Source organism: Anser brachyrhynchus (assembly GCF_964034855.1).
Source record: "Anser brachyrhynchus genome assembly, chromosome: 16".
In the NCBI taxonomy this organism is placed as follows: domain Eukaryota; kingdom Metazoa; phylum Chordata; class Aves; order Anseriformes; family Anatidae; genus Anser; species Anser brachyrhynchus.
This window is the reverse complement of record NC_137734.1, coordinates 6121996-6145999: the sequence shown is the minus strand read 5'-3', so window position 1 is coordinate 6145999 and position 24004 is coordinate 6121996. Positions and strand designations below refer to the sequence as shown.

The window sequence follows — 24004 nt, the reverse complement described above, 5'->3', positions numbered from 1 at the left end:
GGGCGGCCGCTACTGCCCGGTACCGGCGGGAGGGCGCGGCGCCGCCCGCGCTGACGGGACAAAGCGCGGCCATGAGCCCGCTCTAGGGCCCCGGGAGGCCGCCGCCGCCGCCGCCGCAGCTCCCCGTCACCGCTCCGGGGAGAGCGGGGGGGCCCCGGGTGGGGGTCCCGGGGGGGGGGGGGGGTGTTTGTCGCCGCCGGGCACCATGCACACCGTGCAGAAGGACACCACGTTCACCAAGATCTTCGTCGGGGGGCTGCCCTACCACACCACGGACTCCTCCCTCAGGAAGTACTTCGAGGTCTTCGGGGACATCGAGGAGGCGGTGGTGATCACCGACCGGCAGACGGGCAAATCCCGGGGATACGGCTTCGTAAGTGCCGCGCCCCGGCCGCCGCCGCGCTGCCCGGACCGGGGGAGGCAGGAGGGGAGGCCGGGGGTGGCAGAGCCCTCGCAGGGGTGGCAGTGCCCGCACAAAGCTGGGGGGGGGGGCCGGGACCCCCGCACCTCCCTGCCCCGAGCCCCCCCGGTGCTGCCTGCCTGGTCCCAGCCTCCGCCGTCGGGAGGTTTGGGACCGGCTCTGCCAACTTGGAGGAGTCCGGGGAGCAGAGGGGAGGCCGCTGGTGAAAGCCCCCGCCGGGCAGCTCGGCCGTGGGGAGCTGCTTTTCTGCCAGCTCCCCCCCGTCTGGCTGTGTAAGGGTGGTTTGGAGAAGCGGCGTTTGGCTCCCGGGTCAAAATAGATGAGTAAAGTAAACAACCCGGCTTGGTGCCCGCTGCTGCCGGAGCCTTCGCCCAGCGCCGTTGCCACAGACGAAGCTGTGCTTCCTTCCAGGTGACCATGGCAGACAGAGCTGCAGCTGAAAGAGCCTGCAAAGACCCCAACCCCATCATCGATGGCAGGAAAGCAAATGTGAACCTGGCGTATTTGGGAGCAAAACCAAGGAGTATTCAAACTGGTGAGGCATCCGGGAGATCCCATCTCTCGCTATTAGAATAACTTGTAAGGCGAGGAAACGAGTTACTCAGGCTGGGTTCATCTGATCAGATGATGCGTGCTTATCCCCCCTCGTTTTGCTCATCGACTGAGGACGCTGTCATCCAGTTAGCTCTTTTCCCTATCTTCTTACCCGTCCCTCTTATGCTAGCGTTATACACCAAAGTTCGTATAGCTGAGTTAAAGCTGTTTCCTTCCACGGCTGATCTGATTTCCTGCTCTCCTCTTTCATTGTTACATCAGTATTAGCGCTAAGATCCATTCCGTCATTCTGCCCTTTGGTTTAATTTTACACACGGTACCCGGTGTAAAGTAAGGTATTATCCCCATTGTCTGTTCTGATAACAGCACTTGAGCACTGTTCTTTAATCTGAACTCCCATCTGGCCTTTGTGCATATCACATATGCATATTAAAATTAACTTGCTTCTAAATGGGACTCTAAATTTGCTCACATGCATAGCAGATGCAATGGATGTACGTGTGGTCCGAGGTGTAGTTACGTGTGTATATTGTGAGTTGAATGGTATGGTGGATGCCATTCATTAACATTTTTTTTCTGAACCCTTTTTTTTTTAGGTTTTACCATAGGTGTGCAGCAGCTACATCCAGCCTTTATTCAGAGACCCTTTGGGTAAGTGGACACGTTTCTTAACAGTCAGTTTGAAATCAAATTCATGAATCAACTTCCTCATTATTTAAAATGCATGAAAAAGCCTTAGCTGTAAGGAGTGGACAGTTTCAACAGCTGTTGTTGATGTGTGGAGTACTTTATTTCTGGTGAAGACTTCAGAAGTTCTGTGCATTTGTCAGCTTTCATATAATTCCCAAAGATCCTCCTTTATCCTCAGTAAATCTTAGCCATAATAAGCCCACTGCATTGCCCTCTTCTTTGCCAGCTACAAGAATTCACAAGAATTCAAATAAATGGAAAATAGTTTCTCTATTGCAGTACTTAAGGTGTCAAAACAATTAAGCAAATTCTGTTCTCATGTTTCTCAAATAAGATCTTCTGCTTCCTCTCTGCCGTTTCCCACATAATAATGCTTAGGGTACAGTTTTATCCTAGAAAACAAATTGCATTGGAAACAAAGTCTGTTACTTAATGAAAATAACATTAGGTCAAAAATTGATTTTGGACAGATGTTATACAAGGCTTGAATAGTCTGCAAAAGTGGGCTTTTGTCTGCCGTTTTCAATAGCTTATACCATCCCTACTCGGTTAGAAAAGTCCTCTTTTTATACATCTAATAGGATCTGGCAGCTGCTCGGGAAAAGACAAGTGTGCTTCACGAGAACAATAGTGACTGTCATACTGCCTTCATTTAACTGTTTAATGATTGATGCAGTTCTTTTTTTTACACCATTTCAGAAAGTGAATATTGATAGGGTTTTTTATTATTATTTTCTAAGAGCATTAAGAAAGTAGGTGCATTTTTTAAAGCTTTTGAGAACTGCTCTGTTGTGGTTTTTATGTGACTAATATAAATAGATGGGATCTTGGCCTTTGTCAACAGAAATATTTCATCCATTCCCTGTTCTCTGTTCATAGCATTTTCTTTTCTTTTCTTTCTTTTTTTTGGGGGCGGGTGGGGGGAGCAGCTAACAACAAAACAGAAACTTTCGCTCCTCTGCCAACTGCCTGGGTAATCTCATTCCAATGAGTTTATGGATGTAAGAGACTGTGTTGCCACAATAGTGCACACCCAGTGTATGTGCGCTGTGTATGGTTCAAACATGCCAGTTTTCCTAAGTGGTTACGGCTCTGTTGGAAAGACTTGAAGAGCATCTGTCACGAAACGAGGAGGGTTTTTTGGTGCAAGAGCCACAATAGTCCAGGTAGACAAGCTGCTGCTCTTCAACAGCTCTCCTCGCATGGGAGCTACAGCAGCTTTCTTAGCCTCAGAGGCAGGCAGCATCTCCGAGATGCAAACACCAGAGGCTTTCCAAATCGCACAAGAGCACACAATAGAAGTTGATGATAAAACCCAGCATGTTACGAGGTTTACCATGCGTGCCAACAGAAAAGAGCAAAATGGTGAAGCGTGTTAAAGCCCTAGTTCTGGCAGGAGCGTCAGCTCGCGCCAGCTCCCCTTGCAGATAATCTGCTCTTCCCGCATGTGCTGTTCCTACCCAGCAGCCACAGCTCTGCAGCTGTGAAAAACGTGGGTTTTCTTTTTGAACAGTTTGCTCTTAGTTTCATGTACAGAGGAGTGTGGGATCAACTGACTAGGTGTTCCTCGTGATCTAGACAGTTACTGTTCCAGTTCTCCGGCATTGGTTCCGTCATTAAACCAGCAGAGCTGCAGTGAGCACATACAGCAGAGAGCACTGTAAATTATTTATCAGTTGCCAAGAGACAGGAACCAGGAGACTGGAGGGAGCGGATTATATATCATTATTTGCAAGCATCGGTAAACACGAATTTCATTGCATTCAGACATTGCTGGAGCAGGATCACTAGAAATGTGGGTTTGGCAAAACGTGGAGCCGTTCAACTGAGCACCGTGGCTGGGGCTGCTCTGTGGCTTCTGAGCAAAGCATCAGGTGCTCAGTCAAGCAGCGGAGCTTGGCTGCCGGTTCCCTCTTTGTCTTGTCAGGAGACCAGCAGAAGTAAGAGCGTGCCAGGCTCTGCTCTTGCATTCCCTTGAAGCCACAATTTCCTTTGCCCTCTGGGGGATTTGAGGGTAGATGAGGAGTTCATCAGGGTCTGTCTGACCTGGGAAGCGTGACCAACCTGCTGTTGCCCATTTGCTGCGCACCTTGTGGGGCGGATCCTGAGCTTCCCCAAATAAAGGTCTCTGGCTTGTCTGCGTTGCCACACGTAAGACGTCGCAGGGCTCTCCCTCCCGCAGTTTCTCTCTCTGCAAAGCATTTGCATCCAGGCACTGGCACGCAGTTTCTGAAAGACCATTGTTATGGGGCACGGGGTGCTAGGTGTGCAAGCGGGACTTGGCAAGGAAGGAATGAATGAACAACCTGCGAACTGCTAGGCAGTTAAGGAAGAGAAGACCAGCCAGTCACATTTGAGCTACAAAGCCACAAAATGCAAGTTTTGGTGAAACTTAAAGTGAATGGAAACTATGAAAATTACCCAAACATTAGTGAAGATTATTTATAAACTGAAGGCTTCCCCCCAGCCCCAGGGACCCAAATGCAGCTGTAAATATTGCCTGGGGTATGCGGAACAGAAAGAGAAACCTTGAAGAGCCTCTCTCCTTCCTCCTGCTGTCCTGGCAGGGGAGGCACATGCACGGCAGACAGCACGGAGTCGGTAGTAAATCCTGTTTTGAAAAGCAGTCTCTAGGCTGTCGTAACCGGAGATCTTAACAGTAATGCAAGGCGAAGGATGTGTCTGTGTCAGGGTGACTCGGAGATCTGGCTTCTGGGTTTAGGGAAGCAACATCAGGCCTGGGGGCTCAGTCTGTAGCTTACAGGTTGCGCTTTGCTTGGAGGCAGGTGGGAATGCCACAGCATTTGCCTGCAGTTGCTGACTGGCATGGCGTTGTATTTATGAGACTAGAGGAGGGAGAGACTCTGCAAATGGAGCTGTCTCTTACTGCAGCAGTGTCCCTTTAAAGAAGTTTGGAGAAACATCAAACTTCTTGCAAGCTGCGAGGAGCACCTATGTAGACCACTTGGCCAGGAGTACGCGGTGGTGCCGCGGAGCTGCTTTGCGCCCCCCTCGTGGTCCTCTCTTCTGAGCCCCTGGCACCCAAAGCAGGCATGAGCTCAGGCAGGGAATGGGGGATTCCCTGATTCTTCTCTCCCCAGCCGTGCTTTCAGCTCTGGATGCAGGCAGTGCATGGCAGATGCATTCCTGTGGCCGTGCCTCAGCGAAGGAGCTATCTGTGTGGGAGATCTACCAGTGGCTGAGTAAGTGACTGAGCTCTTGGAAACATATCACTGTTCTTGCAGCAGGATCCAGCTCTTTCCATATCTGCACATGGGCTGTCGTTGCTCCTGAGACCCCACCTCCCGTCCTGTAGCTGCTTATTTCAGCCTGTGTTTGGTGTCAGGCAGCACTGGAAATGGTTAAATCTCTCTGAGTTTAACATTTCATGTACCGATGGTGCTGCAGCTAGGAAGTGAAGAAAGTCCCTCTTTGTGTCAGCCCACCCTCCCTTGCAGCTGTTTATCCTTAAAACTTCTCTATTGGGTTAAAAATAAAAGGAAACAAACTTTCATCGTTTCTGTGGTTATGCTTATAGAAAGGCGCATGCTGTCCTTGCTCTGCTCGGTCTCTGTCAGCTGGCATCCCCCGTGCTCCGACTTCCTATTTCACCACTTATCAAAAAGCTGGCTTGCTGCAGGACCCCGGGCTGCTCCGCCGGTCACAAGCGGCTCCCATGGGGATGGCTCACCCGGCACCTGTTGTTTGTCGTGTGCCAATAACATGAAAGCTTTCGGGGGGGGATTTCCTAAGTAACATTCAAATCCATTTTCCAAATGGCTTCAGCTGCTAGTTCTCAGGCATGCTCGCTGCTATTCAGACTGAACGCTTGCCAGTCAGAGAGAGCTTTTTAGTTTTTAAGAATAGACGTGTATTTATAAACAGATCCAACGGCTTTGCAGTTTTTCTTGGACATTTACTTCGAGGTTGCAAGCGCTGGTATTGCACCCGAGGGCTTGGTACTGTTGTTCTGGGTACAGTTTGCTCGCGTCCCACGTCTTGTATCATCCTATAGAACAACGTAAAAGGAAATCACGGGGAGAAGTGCCTTCTCCTCTGTGTGCTTCCACAGGCATCAGTGGATTTGCTCTTTGCCCTCTGCAGAGCAGCGACCCAGGTCCTTTCCCCTGGCTGCAGGGAGCCGGGGAGCAGCAGATGTAAGGTGCTCCCGTTCTGGTGCCGCTTTACTCCTAGTACGGCAGATCCGTGCACGCGCCTGAATTTTCAGAGCAGTCCAGCCTGTACTTGATCTCGTCTTTCTTTTGTGCAGCTGCTGGCACGCTGGTCCCTAACTTTGGTAGTATTAAACACATGCCCAGTAATTTGAATGATAAACGCAGCTCTGACCAGCCTGCCTCTGAGCTGGGGACACCAGAGAGGGAACTTAGACAGTTGTGCTGATAATTCGGTGGCAAGGACACTGGGTCACTTCTAAATATGACTTACGTGAAGAACTTGTTCCCCGCAGATGGGAGCAGGCTACATACCAGAGCTAAATATACTCTATGATTGCAAAAGATGAAAAGTCTTGGACTCTCAGAGTTAAAACCGAGTATCCTGTTTCTCAGTCTCTCCATCCTGCAGACGGTACCACGCTGCCCCTGCCCTTTCCCTGTGCGTGTCAGCTCTCCCGTGCCACTGGCACGCACCGCTGGCTGCTCCTGCTTTGCTGGATGGAAGGTGTGGAGAGGGGTGCCTCGGGTCCTCTAGATCAGCAGAGGCATGGCTGGCAGTAGAGATCCCTGAAATTCTTAAAATTGAATTTCTTTCTTGGCTGAGAAACCACTTATTTTATCAGTAATCCGTTCCTGATAAAACCTATTTCACTATTCTTCCGTGGTTAAAGCATTCTGCTTCAAAATACCTCATATATCCAAGAAATAGTTTTTGGTGAATCAGATGTATTGATGATTTTAATTAAAAATCAGTGGAAGGAATCATGTGTAAAGAAAAAGTCTGTTAAAAAAATTGAGTCAGATAAAAGTAGACAACTTTATGCATGTGTTATACCAAAACTTGTCAGGTACTTGGGAAGTTTTTAAAGGTGTTTCTGCAGCCTTTGGTTTCCTCCAAATTGCAGAAGGAAATGGGGAAGCTTAGTTAAAGGTGAAATTCCTGGGAATTAATCTCTGAAAGCCTCTTGTTTTCCTCCTGCATGGGCAGGATGAATCTAGCGTCCTCCTGGGATTCTCACGTGGATGCTGAAGGACTCAGGCTGCTGCGGTGTATCGGTGTGAGACACTTTCCGTTTTGTCTGGCAGTCCATGTCTGTTTTGGCTGTGCTGATAACTGGAAAGGGGAGGGCTTTTTACCTCTCTGGATAGCTGACTAGTTGCGGGTAAACTTCCATGTGGCTTTTTCCTTGGTGCCAGATGGCTCTTGTTTCAGGCAGATGTTATCTCCAGCTCTGCTACCTGAGCGTTTTTCAGCATGCTTCTCCAGCCTATTTTTGGTCTGGCCCAACATGCCTTTGTTTGGGATTATTATTATTTTATTTGCTTTTTTTTTTTTCCCCTTTGGGTGTGGGGGAGCAAGAAGCAGAGGATAAAGCTGTAAATTGTTGAGCCTGGATAACTGGTGGCCAGTTCAGGATGTTGATCTCAGGCTCTTGGTTGAATTAAAAAAGTTTAGATCTTTGAGGAGATGCACTCTCATCTTTGATAGGCAACCTTTTTTTTTTTTTTTTCTTTTCCGCACCTCTACACTGGCTGTGCTTCTTGGGGGAAGGTGTAGGTGGCATTTCCTTTTATTTGTTTCTGTGGGATCCACCTCCATTAGTTTGTTGCGTCATGAAGTCGAGCTATGCTCACACTGCGAAGCGATGGCATTGCTGGGCTGCGTTAGATTCGCAGCTACCGCAGTGCTTCCTGTTCCCTACGTTTTTTCTCTCCTGCCAAAATGAAATTAGATTGAAATCATGGATAGCTCGTGTACTCTAAGTTGGCATTTGTATTTCTCAGGCAATGATTTTTGTAGGCTCAGCAACTGGTAGAAGTTACCGTTGAATCCTCTTACATACCCATGTTTTCTCTTGTACTGACTCCAACCTGGGACAAGCTGTCATGGCAGGTTGTTCCTTGGTCATTGTCCCCCCGTATATTGAAGTCCTTGGCCCAGCAGGGAAGCAGGAAACCCAGTCGTGTACCACGTACCTGCTTGCCCGGACTGCTGTGTAAATCTTCCCAAAGGGCAAGAGGAGGAAGAGCAGAAGACAGACAGGCAAATTAGTTACAAGATGAGCAGAAATTTGTGTTTGGTTTTTTTTTTTTGATGTAATTTTGTGTTTGTGTCATAATATAGTAGGCGAGCATAAATACTGGACCACAGAGCTGCAGGGTTCATCCTTGTCCTTTTTCAAGCTGGCTGAGGTAGCTGGCTGATGAGGCAGAACCCATTGACATTTCAATGCATGCTTTAATCAGCTTTAATAGGGACATTTCAGGATTCAGAGGTTTGTCATGTCAGTGGATGAAGCCCAGCCCCCGTCAGTAACTGCTGATGGATTGTGGACTGGTCGGCGCAGAATGAATGCCCTGGTGTGCACCGCACTGTGTTTATTCACACGTTGGTGAATAAACGCCGCAGGGGCCCCTCCGAGCAGGAGTCCTTGTTGGCAGACACGGCCTGACCTGGCCACTGCATCGTGCTTGGATTTGAGACCAGGACTTGAGTTTCTCTTGTCTCTACAGCCTGCCGTTGTGGCTGTAGGCATTGCCCAACCGCCCACGCTCCACCCAGGCTTGAAGTGCCCAGGCAGCTCCTCGAGGGCTTGGGGTTGTCCTTCGGGAATGATGTTCCTGGGGCACGAGCTGTGGCAGGATGCGGCTGTGTCTGCACATCACTGACACCGAGGTGGAGTTGCAGCACTGGTAATGGAAGCGTAGAGCTCCTGGGGTGCTGCTGCTCACCGTGGCGGTGCTGGGGTATTTCCCAGAGCAACTTCTGTCTGAGGCACTTACACTCCTGACCCCGCTTCAGAATACCTCTCTGCAAACCCGTCACCCCGGCTGCGGTTGGAGGTGTCACTTCACCACAGGCGGTTTTTGTGTTGCTGTCGTGCGCAGCTGTGGCTGTGCTCGGCTCACCCTGCAGTACCGTACCACCCACCAGACGAAGCCCGGCATCGCCTCCCGTGGCATCTTGGCTGGTGCCGTGTGTCCGGAGGGCTCCGACACATCCGTCTGTCCTGCCGTCACGTGTGGTGGCCATGTGGGTGTCCCTGCAGCAGCTGACGGGTCAGTGCTGGTGGAAACGGAGGCCAAATTCCTGGGGTCAAACGCTGCAGTTTGTGCCTTCGTTGGCAGACACAAAGGGCTCTGTTTCTTTTATTCTTCAGGGAATAAAAGGCTGGTCGTGCTGGTGGCATTTGTGTGCTGATCTCTGTGAGGCTGCCAAGAGCCCTGTGCCCCTCCTCGTTTCCCGAGTGTTTGCGTGGTGCCGTGTCCCTCTTGTCCGAGGGCTCCAGTTGTCCCCCACCGCAGCAGAACCAGCTCCTGCCATGGCTGGGGGCCGTTTTCTAATCACGTTGTGTATGGAGGTGAAGTTCTCTTCTGGCTTGCAGGGCCCGCTGTGGGAGCCGGAGGAGGACTGCAGGGAGGGAGGGAAGGCATCTCAAAACAGATGTGACTCATTCTGTAGAAATTCAGATTAGAGCTTGCTGATTTTTTCGAAAAAGACAGCACTCGAAAAGAGCTTTTTTTTTTTTTTTTTCTGAAAGATCTTCAGAAATAGTGAAGGAGGAGAAAGTATTTCAAGACCTTCTGTGGATGCTAAACATAGCCAGCAGTAACTTCATCGTACCGCGCTGCTTCTGTTTTCTCGGTAGCTGCAAGTAATCAGCGACCTTACCTTGGGCTGCGTGTTTTGTCTTGGTCGATAAATGAGTTGCCATCTGGCCACTGAATCCAGAAGTCCAAACCGCGTCATATCCCGAGTGCAATGTCTAGCTAAACACCAACAGCCCACGGAGCAGAAGAGCCTCCGCTTTTACACAGGAGCAGCTTCTGGAGTTGCAGCGTGTTTTCAGTGTGGCAAATGGTGGTGTGAGACATGTGCCTGTGCGTGCATCGGGCTGGGGGGTTTTCTGGAAACAGTGCAAGAATACTTACTGTCTTCTTAGTTAATGGTGTTTTCTATTCAGAGAGGCATCGAAGCGATGGCATTTTTCCTCCCTGACAAAAAAAGTGGACTTGCTGTCTTTTCGGAGCAAGTCATGCAGACTACAGTGGGGGACCCATACGCAGAAGATCAGAACCGATGTGCAGGGTCCCTGGGTGCACGCTCCCGCAGGGTGATGCTCAGGCTGTGCTCCCGTGAGGCTGTCAGCCCAGCCTCCGCAGTAGCACTGCTCGTTTCGCAGCCGAGGGCTCGATGACGGAGCGCAGGGAGCGTGGGGTCGGGCTGTGCCCAGCTCCTGGGCTGAGGCCCCTGCTGCTGCGGCCCGGCGCGAGACGCTGCGCCCGAGGTCGGAGCCTGGGCGTGAGCTCTTGTTCTGATTCAGCCACGCCGGCCTTAACTTGGATCAGAGCTACGACAAAAATGATTCAGTGAATTTCTGTCCCCTCATTTCGTTCCTGTTAGTCACAGGGTGATATCGGGTGCTGTGTATTTATGGACTGAAGGGCTGTGAGCTCCCTCCCTGTGCGCTGCGCCGGGGCGGCTCTGGCCTCTGGAGGTGGCCTTAAAATTAATATTTGTGCGTGCCATCCATCCTGCCCCCTCCATGGTGCTGCTCCTCTGGGCAGCCTCGTTTCATCCGAGGATGCTGATTTCAGAGGCAGAGTTGCTGTGAGGGGGGAGGATAGCAGTCATTCTCTCATAATGCAAATTGCCTTAAAAAAAAAAAAAGTGTGAGTAGGAAAACAAGAGAAAACCCAGTTCAGATGCACGCTGGTTCACGGGAAGCCTTTCTCCTGCCCAAAGAGCAGGTTAAATCTAGCATCCAGTGCTGGGCGGGGGGCAAATGGGAACAGCCCCACAGCTGCTGGACAGGGGCAGCAGCCCCAGGTGTGCCCTAGGATGCTGCGGGTACTGGCTGAGATATGTGGGGCAGGCACTTGGGCAGGACGAGGGAGGTCAGTGACGGGTCCAGGAGAAGCTTCCAGCTCCTGGCTGGGTCTTCCCGCGGCCAGGCAGCGCTGCGCATCCTCTCGTGCTCCTGACGGGGATCAGATGGGCGAGTGGGCAGCGGATCCTTCCCCGAGCAGCTGAGCTCCGCTCCGCGAAGCACTTCAGGCACGTACAAGCCTGCGGCTTGTGAAAAGCCTGTGGGAGGCTTTTAAAAGTGGTCGTGTTTGGAAATGTGCTGTCGCACGCATCCACACAAAAATCCCCAAAATGTTTGAATCTGCATAAGCACCGTGCGGAGTTTCACCTTGGCTTTTTGTTCACCAAAATAAGGGGGTTTGGGGGCTCTCTGGAGGATGGCTTTTGGTTACTGCAGTTGGGCAAGCAGCCGGCCGGAGAGCCCATGCCCACAGCAGGCGCTTTTGGTGCCTGTGGCTCTGCCCTTCAGTGGTTGCCAGCCACCGCCTCTGCAAGCCCCAGGGCGGTCAGGGCCCCGCACCACGGAGCTCCCGGTGCAGGGCAGCCGCTGTGTGCATGCCCTGGAGCTGCACCAGCGCTCACCCCTCCTGTCTGGGCCACGGACCGTGGCAGTTTGGGTGGGCAGACCTGAACCTGCAGCTCTTGCTCTTAACTTCAGGCCTGAATTCCCCTGGGCCCTTTGGAAAACACACCCTTCCATTTTGCTGTTTAAAAAAGAAAAGTTAGCATTTCCTATCAATAAGTGGGCGATCTGACCTTAATCAACCTCAGGATGCTTCAATTTTAATCCCCAGTGGCGTGGTTTGGTTCCTCTTAGCAGCACCCCTGGGGCAGGTGCAGAAAGGCAGCGCTGGAGGCACCGGCCGCAAGAGCTGGGATGCTTGAGCCTTACTGGGGGAAAGAAAGCCAGAACTAATACCTCGTGTTTTACAACAAACACCCTGTAGCATTGCCCTAAACATCCCGTGTTATGGAAACACCAGCCCCAATGTGTGGTGACTGATAACAGCGGGGAAGGCCCTCCCCTGTTCCCGGCAACGGGACGTGGGGAGGAGCGGCTGGGACGGGGAGGGGGAAGCGTGGAGCTGGAGGCCGGTGGGGACAGGCCGGGCACACCAGGGGTGGAACGGGATGGTGAGCGGTGTCTGTGTGCTGTGGTCACCTGGGGAGGGGTTCTGGGGTCCGGCAGCCTGGGTAGCAGCAGATATCTGACGCGGGGGGAGCACCATGGGGAGCGGAGGAGTGGAGAGCAGGGCATGTGGCCACCCTCTCCATCCCTGCTTCACCTTGTGCTGCTTCCACCCCGGGCTCTAGGGGAGTTCTGCCTCCCCTCCCACCCCCAGCAGCACCCCTCGCTGGGGCAGCACCGTCCTGCGGCCGGCGCACGTGAATTCGGGGCGGGAGGGGGGCACATATTCTGGAGGTTGCAGACCCCTCGCTGACCCTCTCCCGTTGCCTCCACAGACTCACGCCTCACTATGTTTACCCCCAAGCTATCATTCAGCCCAGCGTGGTGATCCCTACCCCCGTGCAGTCCATCACGTCTCCCTACATCGACTACACCGCCGCCAGCCAAGCCTATTCCCAGTACACCACAGCTGCCTACGACCAGTACCCCTACGCTGCCTCCCCCGCCGCCAGCTTTGTGGGATACGGCTACACGGGCGCGGTCCAGCCCCCCCTCACCGCCAGCAACCCGGCGGCGCCCGCCACCGCCTTCGTGCAGTACCAGCCCCAGCAGCTGCAGCCTGACCGCATGCAGTGAGCGCCCTGCCCGCGCCGCTGCCGCCTGGGACAATCTTTTGCGACGGAAGGAGAACGACTAGGACAACGAAAGCAACAGCAAAAAAATTAAAAAAAATAAAAAACAACACAAAATAAACAAAAAAAAAAAAAGGAAAAAAAAATCACCCTGACCCTTTATCCCGTTTATTTAGGTGCATATCAATACCTAAGCTATTTATAGTGTTAAGGGCAAACCCAAACCCTTGCAGTCTGACTGTGCTCATGAAAAAGGACTTTGGGTAAGTTTTTTTTGGATCTGGACAGATATTGTCTTGAAGATGTTCTTAAAGTGACTGAAATGTTTCACAGGAAAACTACAGATTCTTGCACACATCACAGTCTGCTTCCATCGCCTATGGTCTTCTTTCCAGCCCCCAGCCCGTTTGCCCCGCCAGCCCTCCCTCCTCATCAAACCTGCAATCTTCTTATTTACTGTTGAGGTACAGAGGTACTCGGAGAACATGGAGAAAAGCAATCTTATTTTTTGGTTGTACAAAAACTTTGTAATACTCAGAGATGCCTTACAGAAAAAAAGAAAAAGAAAAACTATTTTTTAATATTTATTGCGATTTTATTCGCATGAGCTGTGAATTGCAGACAGAAGAATAGTAGTAAGTAAGTATCTGCCTTGTTTAATTCTCATTTTACTAAATTATTGTATGTAGGTAAAAGTTCCTAAGTAATTGCTGAATCACTTCAACATGCAAAAGGGAATATTGGCTTGAAGGACAGCAGAATATTCCTTTAGTCAACGCACTGTACTATTTTCTTATTGTAATTGTTACTCTGTTAAGATTATCTCAAATTTAGGTATATTTTTAAAATGCAAAAAAAACAACAACCAAGAATACCGAACATTTTGTCTACTTTGGTAGATTTTTTTGTTACAATGCTGCAAACTATGGAGACATTTACAGTATTTATGTAAAGGAGATTTGGGGCTGTTGGCCAGCAAAGCTTAGGGGAATATCATGAGTGGAGCAAAAGGAAAAAAGGTGTTAAGTCATTGAACAAATGGGTAAACGGAACCTTTTTATGCCTATAATGCAACAGCCAAATAAAGGAAGAGAAAAGACAATGTAAGTTAAGTGCATTTCTACAAAGAACAGCAATAAACTATTTTAACTTTTAAAAGGATCGGATACTGTATGGTACCATGTTTGCGTGGCTGGAGTGCAGGGGGGAGTAGCAAAGCGACCTGATGCAGCTGCGCTGGCCTTGGCCCATGAACGTGCCAGGGGGCTGGGACACATGTCCCACGCGCTGTTGGTGGCTCTGCATCTCCTGAGTCACCGGTGGCTCTGGCACTGGGGGCTTTTGAGCTCCTGGAGCACCGTGCTGGAGCCACACGGACCCTGGTGCTAGCACCCAGCCTGCGTGGAGCAGAGCGGGTAAAGTGCTGCCGTCCTGATGCAGCAGTGCCCGCACCTCGTGCAGCCTTTCACTTCTGTTACTTGCTCAGAGGAAGGTTTTATTTTATTTTTTTTCCAAAACGGAGTCCATCCAGCGTTTGGAGGTCTGCCCAAGCCCTCTCTCGGTTAACGTAGGGTCGCTGAGGTTCCCTCAGGGCGGGCAGGGCCTGGTCAGGCTGCGGGCAGCGCCGGGCCTGCTGCAGGCACCCGCACCCCCTGAGCATTGCTCCTGTGGCCACGTGTGACTTTACCTCACCATCCTGCTTTAGAGATTTGATTTTCGGATTTTGACTTCCAATATCTGTTTTTAAAAGTAAATAAAACGATTCTATTTGAACGTGCCGGTGATCTATTTCATCTCTGCAAAGGTTACGGCAGAATCGGTGCCAAGACGTCTCTGTCTTTGGCACCAGCCTGTGTTACCGCTCAGGGGATGATGCCTGAAGCCAGCACGGGGGAAGAGGGTGCCATGGGATGGAAGCAGAGGCAGCACGGTTCTGTGTCTGATCAACTGCCCTGGCGGAGCTGGAGGCACACGGGGGGCATGTCCAACGTCATCAGTAGGCCTCAGAGTAAACAGCCCATCTAGATGAATGGAAACAGCTCATTCCTCCCTGGTTCGTGTTGCATGAGAATGCGGAGCCTGATGGTGCTCTGTTAGCCCTGCCCGGGGTTTTACTTGGAGCCACGCGGGTGACATTTATTTCCTTTTTAAGTAATTGCTTTCTGTGTAGGGCTGCGGGACTGCCAAAGGAGTAAGAGCCGAGCCGCATCCAGCCCGGCTGGCGGGAGAGGGGCCTGGCCTGAGCAGCCGCTGGCTTTGAAGTCCTGTGGGGTGGGGATTGCTCAGCAATTCTTCTTTCTCCCTGTCACGGGTGGTTCGGAGGAGGTAGGGGAGGATTTAGGGCTGGTGGCCGTGCTGGGAGCTGCTGGGGAGCACCAACCCCGGCCCCGCGGTGTCCTTGTCCCCGCGCCGCAGCGAGGTCCCGCTGGGCTCCGTGGCCGCTGTCTGCACCTGGGACCCGCTTCTCCCCCAGCCAGCAGGGAGACCGAGGCCTCTCAGAGCCATTTGTTGATGAAAAGAAAGCGCCCAGCGCGTTTCAAAGTGAAAAGAGTGATGAGTTTCCATCGAGCTGGCTCTGGTTTCCTGAAAGGTGGCCAAAACTGCCAGAAAGCGAGGGCAAGCAGTGGCGCTGAGAAGCAGCACAGCACGCCTCCCTCCCTCCTTCCCTCCCTCGCCACGCAGCCCGCCAGGGCCGGGCGGGAATCCTGGAGCCCTCTCGGCCCTGCTCCGGGCTCATTTCGAGAAACAACCACATCAGACCAGCAGGCCCAGCCAACCTGCCAGCTTCCTGCCGGCGAAAGCCTGACTGAGAAGTTGTGGCCGGGCTGAATAATAATGAAATCCGCCAGCAAGCTTCCTGGGTGGAAGTGGGAGCGCGATGGCTGCGAGAGCAGGCAGTGCGAGACGCGTGCATTGTCCCCAAAAAGGGCCCAAGCACCTCCTTCACCCAGCGCTGGGGAAGTCAGGAAAGTCCACAGGATTGCTGAGTGCTGGTCTGGGTGGCAGGGCAAAGTGCTTAAATTGCTTTGTAATGGCTTAAAAGTTTTATTTTGTTATTTCATTTTATTTTATTTTTTATTTTATTTTATTTTATTTTATTTTATTTTATTTTATTTTATTTTATTTTATTTTATTTTATTTTATTTTATTTTATTTTATTTTATTTTATTTTATTATTTTATTTTATTTTATTATTTTTTATTTTATTTTATTTTTATTTTATTTTATTTTATTTTATTTTATTTTATTTTATTTTATTTTATTTTATTTTATTTATTTTATTCCATTCCATTCCGTTTTGTATTTTATTTTATTTTACTTTATTTCATTTCATTTCATTGTGCCGGTATGAAGCACGAAAAGCTCTACTCCTTGTGGCCAGGGGGGGCACAGGGCGGGAGCTGGGGCACTGCTGTAGGAGCTTTGGTGTGGCAAAGCGTGGCCAGAGGGATGCAGGAAGAGTGGCAAGGATGTTTTTTTTTTTTTTTTTGGAGGGGGATGGTTTTGAGGGGGGTGGTTTTGGCAGGGCAGCCCCAGCAGCACCATCTGTGGGGCACAGGTGTCCCAGGGCTGGGTCCGGTCATTTGCAAGACAAATTCACGTTTTCCCTAGGACCCAGCACATCGGGGCTGCCCAGGTGAGCTGTGAGCGGTGTGAGCCGGAGCACATCATCACCATAAATACCAGCACCAAAGCCTGGGACGAGCCTGGCATCAGCTCCCATCCCGCCCCACAGCAACACACAGGGACAGCCCCGGGTGCCGTGGGACAGGTGGGGAGTCCCCCAGGTTCGCATGGGACAGTGGCATCCCCAGGGGAACAGGGCACCGCAGCACTGCCCACCCTCAGTCCCATTCCTCAGGCAAAGCCAAAACTTCACGGCTGAGAGGGAAAGGCCGAGCCCAGGATTTATTCGCGCAGTAACTGGGCCGCTGGTGGCACTTGCCCTTTAAATTAAAGTTCACAGCAAAACAGTTTTGCCCCCTTGCACCCAGGGAATGCTAACAGCATCCTTTTCTTTCTTTCCCGCTTCTGGCTGAAACTTGTTTTTCCCTCCTTTGTGCCTCTCTGAATCCTGCCAGCGTAGAGATTCCCTTGTTCAGAGAGGAAAAAAAAAAAAAAAAAGGAAAGAGAAAAAAAAAAAAAAAAAGAAAGAAAGAAAGAGAAAAACTTAAGCCTGGGATTAAAAAACCCACCACTAAAATAGTTTGAATAACAAAGTCAACTGCCTGCAGCAGGGACCCGCGGCATGCCGGTCACGTATCGCCGGCCAGGGCCGATCATGTGCTGCACGAGATAGTTCCTGGAAAAGCTTCTGCTCAGCCCGATAGACCTGCGGGCTGCTGATACCGCCGGGCCCCTGCAAACGGCCAGGCTGGTGCGGGAAACATCCTAAAATTATGGGGGAGTGTGGGGGGAGCACTCACAGCTTCCACTTGGTGGCCCAGAACTTGGTTCTGCTCCTGAGCTGGGCAGTGACCGCTGCGGGGGAGACCTGGCCGGGAAGGTGAGGGCTCCTGAGGATTTTTTTTTTAATGTTTTATGGTTTTTTTTTTTAATGTTTTTATGTTTTCCCCACCCCACACACACACTACATTTTGTATGGTTTTAGCTCCACCAGTAATCCCCGAAGCAGGACCTTGCACAGGATAACAGCAGACCTGCAAAGCCCCGCGATGCAGAGCCGCTGGTGGCGTTACTGGGGGTCTGATACCCACAAACCGGGGGGGCAGCGGGGCACGGCGGCACGGCGAGGGGGCGATGGCTCAGATAAGGCCGGGCAGGGTGGGAGGGCAAGTGCAGGCTCAGATTTATCAACTGCAGGGCGTGCTCGGGAGCCTGGCGGTGCTGGGGCTGGAGGCCCATGGTGGAGAGGTCGGAGGGGGAGACCTCACAGACGGAGGGGTCGCAGTCCTCGGCCTCGAAACCCGGGGCCAGGATGGAGTGAGGTGCTGGTGTTGGGCTGCAGAGGGACTCAGGGCTTACATGCCTTCCTCTAGCGATCCCAAAATACATGTGCACGAGTGTATTTATTTATTTGTGCATATATTAAAATTCCTACATATAATTTGAAAATATAATTATATACAGATAAGTTTAAACACATATATATAGTTTATATACAAAAATCCTTATGCATACACACAAAGTAAATACTTTTCCTCCATCCTGCGGCCGCCGTCAATCCGCAGCCTCGGCACTAAGCCGTGGGTTTGTGGGCTCCAGCGGGGCCGTGCCAGCGGCCGTCCCCCATGTCCTGGTCCCCGTGCATGTCCTGCAGCTGCTGCCCCGTGTCGGCACCCCCGGCACCATACCCGTGTGTCCCAGCAGTGAGGTGCCACGAGTGCGTGTAGAAATTGTGCGTGGGCACCACTGGAGCTGTTGGTCACTTTTATTAGGGGGCCTTGCAGCGTCTTGCAGGAGCCAGCCAGCTTCCAACCGCAACCAGATGAAGGAGCTCGAGGGGGGGCATAATCTGGAGGAGGGATGGGCGAGGGGGCCTCAAATCCCTCGTTCCACAGCGGCTCGGCAGCCGGCTCACTCGCTCGCATCGACTCGATGAGCCCCCAAGTCCCAGCAGCAGGTTTTTAGGCGCATTCAGCCATGCAAAGCCAGGGAGCGTGGCCTATTGCACAGCGGCGAGGAACACGCCTCGCTTTGAAAATAGCGCCGAGCATCTTAATACATGTTTAACACGCAGACGATCTTTTAAACCCGGACTAAGCATGCCCGAGTGGTTCCCGTTTAATCTCTCCCTCTAGATAAACACCGGGGGGGCAGCGTGCGCCGGCAGATACAGCCGTCCATTTGCCTTCCTGAGTAACGTCAGCTGGTCGTGTTTACTTTAGCTTCTTCCATGGGAGCACATTAAGTAAAGCCTGAGCTCTGCAAAATGAAAGTGAAATGAAATAAATGCATGGTGCCATTAGTTTGCTGTGATCGGGCTTTAAAATTAGCAGATTTTCAGATGTAAACATGTAGAATGAACCCTGAGGGGGGAAAAAAAAAAAAAAAAAAAGCCTCCAAAAACCACATCCTACCTTATTTTCAGCACTGTATGCTGCTATTTATTTCATGCCATTTTAGTAAGGTAAACTAATTCAGTTTCCTGTTTCCAGTTAATTTTATACGTGCATATATACATTAGTTATGTATTTATATCATAGATAAAAGTCTGATTAGAAGCATATGTGTATGAACATACACATTTTCTATCAATAGCTGTGTATTCCTATACAAATAGCAATATATATGTAGATATGAGTGGATATACACTACATATACACACTATATAATGGCTATATGCTCATATATATATAGTGTATATATATATGTATGTATATATATGTGAGTGTATATATACATATATGTAAATATATATGTGTGGGGAGGGGGGGATACATATAACTGCCTTATTTCAGCTGCTTTTAAAGCTTTTGTTTCCTACATCCTGACTGCTGAAGATGCCAGATGAAGCGCAGCTTAGCAGAAGGTTTAGGAGGAGCACACACCAGCCGCCATACGATGTAACCCGTTTAATGGCAGCTCACCGGTGTCAGGGTGCTCGCCCGCTGCAGCTCGCGCTGCCTGCCGTGAGCTGGGGATTTTTTTTTCCCTTTCCATGGTCTCTATTTGCTGAGCCCGCACTAAAGCTCATGAGCATTTCTTTGTAGCTGCCTGCTGAAGTGCCAGACATGGCTGCTGCGCACACTGTCCTGATGGCAGGAGGAGGCTGGGGGTTGGCCTGCTGGGACAGACGGATGGACAGACGGATGGATGGACGCGCACAGGAGCTGGGCCCAGGGTCAGAAAGCACAGAGCTCTGCGCACAGCTGGTGGGCTTTCTGTGGGAGCAAGGTCCTCGCAGTCAGCCCAGGGAAGACCCTAGAGTCCCTGCTCCCTGTTTCAGGCACACAAACGCACGGTTTCCCCTCCCCATCCCCATCTGACACCGCTGGATCCAAACACACAAGGCAGGGCTCCAGCGAGCCCTCAGCCCCAGCTCCTGCAGGCATCTGCAACACGTCCTGCTCGCTGCAGGTCTATGCACTGAGAGGCTTTAAAAAAGAAAAATCCAACCAGCAAAGCCCACCCCGAGCCACGACGGCCCAAAGGCTGCAGCAAGGCGACCTGACGCTTACTCATTTCTCCAGGGAACAGGACTGAGAGCGGGGCCCTGGGGCTGTGGGGCCGTGGGCCGATAAGGAGCAGCTCCCTAATCTCCAGCCCCAGCAGCCGAGCGGGTTACGGCGATAAGGCACATCCACCCCGCGGCCGGGGGTGCACGCTGGGGGCTCTGCATGGGTGCTTGCACCTTGCAGGGGGTGGGATGCAGCGTCCCCCCCCCAGCCCCGCAGCCCCTGCTGTCCCCAGTGGGATGCAGCAGGGTCAGGGCACAGTGCACAGCCGGTGGCTGCCGTCGGGGTGGGCATGGGCAGCCCTGCTTCTAATGGGGGTGTAAAGCCAAAATCACACTGTTCGGTTAGCCTTGCCAAAATAATTCTTAATTTCCCAGGTGGCTGCCAGGGAAATAGCCAAAACCAACTGTGGATGTCGTGCACCCCAGACGGGGCACAGGGACCTGCAGACCCTGCTGGGGGATGTACAGAAACCAAGGTGGCTGTGCCAGCACTAGGGCAGTGCCCACAGCATTTAAAAAAGTGCCTTCTTCTGTGTCCGGGTGCTGGAGGCTTCCCAAAGACTTCGCTGTGGATCTGTGCTGCTGCTGCTGCTGTGAGAGAAAACACCCTGAGCAGAGCCCACGGTGGGGCTGGGCACCAAAGCTGTCACGGGAGGAGGGAAGGACTGACGTGTGTGTGGTAATCCTGTGGGTAGGGCCCTGATGGGCACCGTGACGTGGTTATGGGGACTCTTTAGTGACCAGTACCCGGGTTTCCCTGGGCACTAGAGGTAGAGTAAATCATACATGTTCGTCTAGGCCCAACAGCGCATTTTCTTTGGCCTGGCAGCAAAGCACAGCCCCGTGGGACTGAGGAGCATCCCAGTTTGATGTGCTGTGATGTGTAGATGGGTAATGGGTAAAGAGGATAAAATCAGGCTAAATCAGTGTTTTTTTAACAGTTTGCAAACATTTGCATTAACCTCAGAGAAGCAGGAGTGCAGAGAGGGCTGTGTGCGACCAGCGGTGCAGCTGGGCAGTGTCAGGGTGCTGAGACCAAAGACCTCATGCTCCTATCCTTCAGGGCCTGGCTGGCGTTTTGGCCCAGGGACCTGCAATTTCCGTGTGCCTTTGGTGGGCACCAGCTGGGCTCACTGCATCAGGCCCGTGCCTGTTTGTGCCCAGCCCCTGGCAGGGCCCCAGGAGGCAGCAGCAGCACCAAACGCTGCAGCGCTGCCGGCTCTGCTCCACCTCTCCCCAGCTCCTGGGATAAATTCACCAGCCCCCGTGTGCCAGCCGCACAGATGATAAGCTCAACTCCAAAGCACATTTTTGTCAGAGGGCAGCAAGATAACATCTTAAAATAGCTCTGCGTGACATTTGACAGGGGCTGTGCCGCTGCCCTCGCCGCAGGCTGCCTTCCCCCTCCTCCCACTCCAGCCTTGGGCAGGAGCATCCCCGTGGGAAGGCTCGCTTCCTAAAAACCGAAGCGGCCCGCGTGCTGCTGGGGAGGCAGAGCTGCCTGTGAGGCAGCACCCTGTGCTCTCCCAGTGGCACAGCACCGAGCACGGCGCTGCATGGCGAAGCAAAGCCCTGCCTCCATTTCCTGGTGTCCCCGCTCCAGCAGTGCCCTGCTGCCAGCAGCTCGGCCCCCGTGCTGCCCCTCTCCCTTGGCTCGGGCCGAGCGTCTCCTGGCCAAGTCCCCGGCGAGGGAACAAAGCGGAGAGCCCCGGCGAAGTGCAGGGAGCTGGGGGAGGCGCAGCTCCCCGCACGGCTCGTCTCCAGCTCTGGAAAACAACGCTGCTGCTGAAAATAAACGTTAAATATTCCCTTAAATATTCCCCTCGCTGCCGTCGCCTCCTTTTTCCTCTCCCTCTGCTCCTGGCACTGCTCGGGGAGGTTGTGGCGCGCTTTGCTGGGGTGTCACAGTGGCTCTGTGACACCGGGTGCCACAGAGAAGAGCGAAGAGGCGATGCCAGCGTCCCCTCTTGGAGAGCCCAGCCCCAGGCACACGGCACTGCGAGCACCCGGCCTTAACCCCCTGACGGCACGGTGTGTGGCGCTGCTCCCTGGGCTCGGGGCAGCACGGGCAAGTGAACGCACTGCAGGAGTTCAGCCTTCCACGGTGGGTTTTAGGCGCACGATCCAGCTCTCTCCAATTTTGCTTTTATTTCTGAGCAGCTCTTAGCATGCCATACTTAAAGGCACAGTTTCAATTCATCTCTATCTTGAGCTTTTTTTTTTTTTTTTTTTTTTTTACTTTAATGGAAAACAAGATTAAAAAAAGTCTTCAAAGAAAACAAACATTGCAATGCCCAGTCAAATTTTCTCACAATTTTAGAAAAGCCTATGAGAACAACTGCTTTTGCACAGTGAAGAATTTCAGCGGAGAGTTTGCAGCATTGACGTTACACTTAGGAAACGAAGCATTTAATATGGGAAAACTGTGGCCCAATTGCACCCAGCTCACAGCACTGGGCCCTGGTGCCTGTGAGTGACCCTGGGAGCCCGACTGGGCGCTGCTGGCCCTGGAAGGAGCCTTCAGGCTCTTGCCCCATGGTGCAGGTGATGGTGTGGGGCTGTGCCCTGGGCTCCTTGTGTGTGACAGGGACCGTGGCACAGAGTCGAAGCCTTCAGGTGCTCCATGTGGCCCCCCCCGGCCCCCGTGTGCTGGGGCAGGGAGCCGAGGCCAGGCAATGTGGTGCAGGGATGCTGTGAGCCATGGCCTGGGGTGCTGAGGGGCCGCCAGAGCTGCACGGCTTCAAACATAGCTCTGCCAGGCTGGCTGGGCTCTGGGGGTGGTTCTGGTTACAGAAGGTTTTCCCCTGTATCCACAGCCTCACTCACCTTCTGCACAAACCCTCACTCACCCTCTGCTGTCAGAGCAGCGTGGAACTGCTCTTCCCAGCAGGAAAGGCTCGGGTGCATCCCCTCCACACCCCTCAACAGTAAGCAAATATTTGCAGTCATTTCCTAGCAGCCGCACAACGCGCACCTGCTCCGGCACGGTGCCGCGGCGGGACAGCCCAGTGCCTCTGTGAGACGCACGGGTGGCTCCTCGGCACGAGCCGGGCTGAGAGCTTGAACTTGAGGGCTGCGAGTGCTCCACGTCCCAAAGCAGCCGCCCCGTGCCCCTCTTTGCCGCAGGTGGCAGCGGGGATGTGCCTCAGCTGGTCACCCAGGGACAGCCCTGTCCCCACCACAGCCCTCTTGTCCCCAGCACGCTAGGGCAGAGTGGATGCTTAGGTTGTGCGGTCATCGAGACAGAATAAAGCCCGGCTGCCTCAAATGCATTTTTCGAGTTAATTGTTCTCCTTGCATGCGGCTGTGTGTGCCTGGCCCTGCTGCTCTCGCTAGGAAAGCTGAGCGCTGATCATTGTCAGATGGTTCACGCAGAGGTTTCTGTTTTGTTTTGTTTTTACAAGGATCCAAGATGATAGGGGGAGGGAAAGAACTTTTGTCCTCTGCTTAAAATAATTCAAGAGCTTTCCACTGTCTACGCCAGGCTCGAGCAGACATTTGCATAACAAACGAGCTTCTCCTCGCTCTGCGGCCCCAAAAGGCTCCTGTAGCTCCTGAGGAGCAGGCAGGTCCACCTCCACCTCCATCTCCACGTCCCCCTCCACCCACCACCGGCCCCACGACCCCGTCCTGTCCCGCTCACCCCACTGCCAGCAGCGGGGCTCCAGGGAGGGATGCAGAGGGTACGGGTTTTTTGGCACTTCGGCCAGTCAGGATGTAAACTGCCCCTGAAATATCCCAACAGTTTGTTTGGTGACCAACAAATCATTCCAGGCAGCTTTTATTTTGCTATAAAAATTCTACGAGTGGTTTTGTGGAGGTTTCTCCCCGAGGTAAAGCCCAGTGACAGCCGGGGGCCATGCAGGACTCTCCTGTCCCGAGCCGACGTGGCGGCCCCGTGCCTGGCCAGGTTTGCCCCCAGAGATGCACAAGCACGAGGCCGGGCCCGAGAGCCAGCTCAGGGCAGGAGATGTGAGCGAGCCCCTGGGAGTTTCACGGGATTATTTTTGCCCCGGGGCAGGCTCAAACCTTCACCTGTACGAGTCATGCAGCAGTTCTGCTCTTGCTGTTTCAAGTGATTTCATAGCAGAGTGCTGCGATGGTCAGCCGCCGGAGCCCAGGAGAGCCCTGCTGTGCGGAGCCTTGTCACCACAGCTCCTCTGGTGAGGCACAGAGGGGGTCTCTAGGTCTGTCTGAGGTGCCAGGAGAGCTTCCACGGAGCTAGCTGGAGGAACTGGGTGGAAGCACATGCTATCAGAGCCCGAACGCCTCATCAGTTGTATCTGAACATCGTATTCTGATGAAGAGAGGTGGAGAAGCAGGAAGTCCCAGCAATACCGAAACGTTCTTTTTAGACGATGACTGAAAAAGTGTCGCAGTTATTCATTTTG

At 52.4% G+C, this 24004-nt stretch overlaps 1 protein-coding gene across 1 annotated transcript; it reads left to right on the top strand.

Moving 5' to 3' along the window:
* The first annotated feature begins 13 nt into the window (after positions 1-13).
* Positions 14-13633, top strand: RBM38 (RNA binding motif protein 38). Its single transcript, XM_080558224.1, has 4 exons — positions 14-373; positions 833-956; positions 1573-1627; positions 12176-13633. Exons 1-4 carry the CDS (start codon positions 206-208, stop codon positions 12474-12476), a joined length of 648 nt encoding a protein of 215 aa, XP_080414350.1. The 5' UTR covers positions 14-205; the 3' UTR covers positions 12477-13633.
* Positions 13634-24004: the final 10371 nt, after the last annotated feature.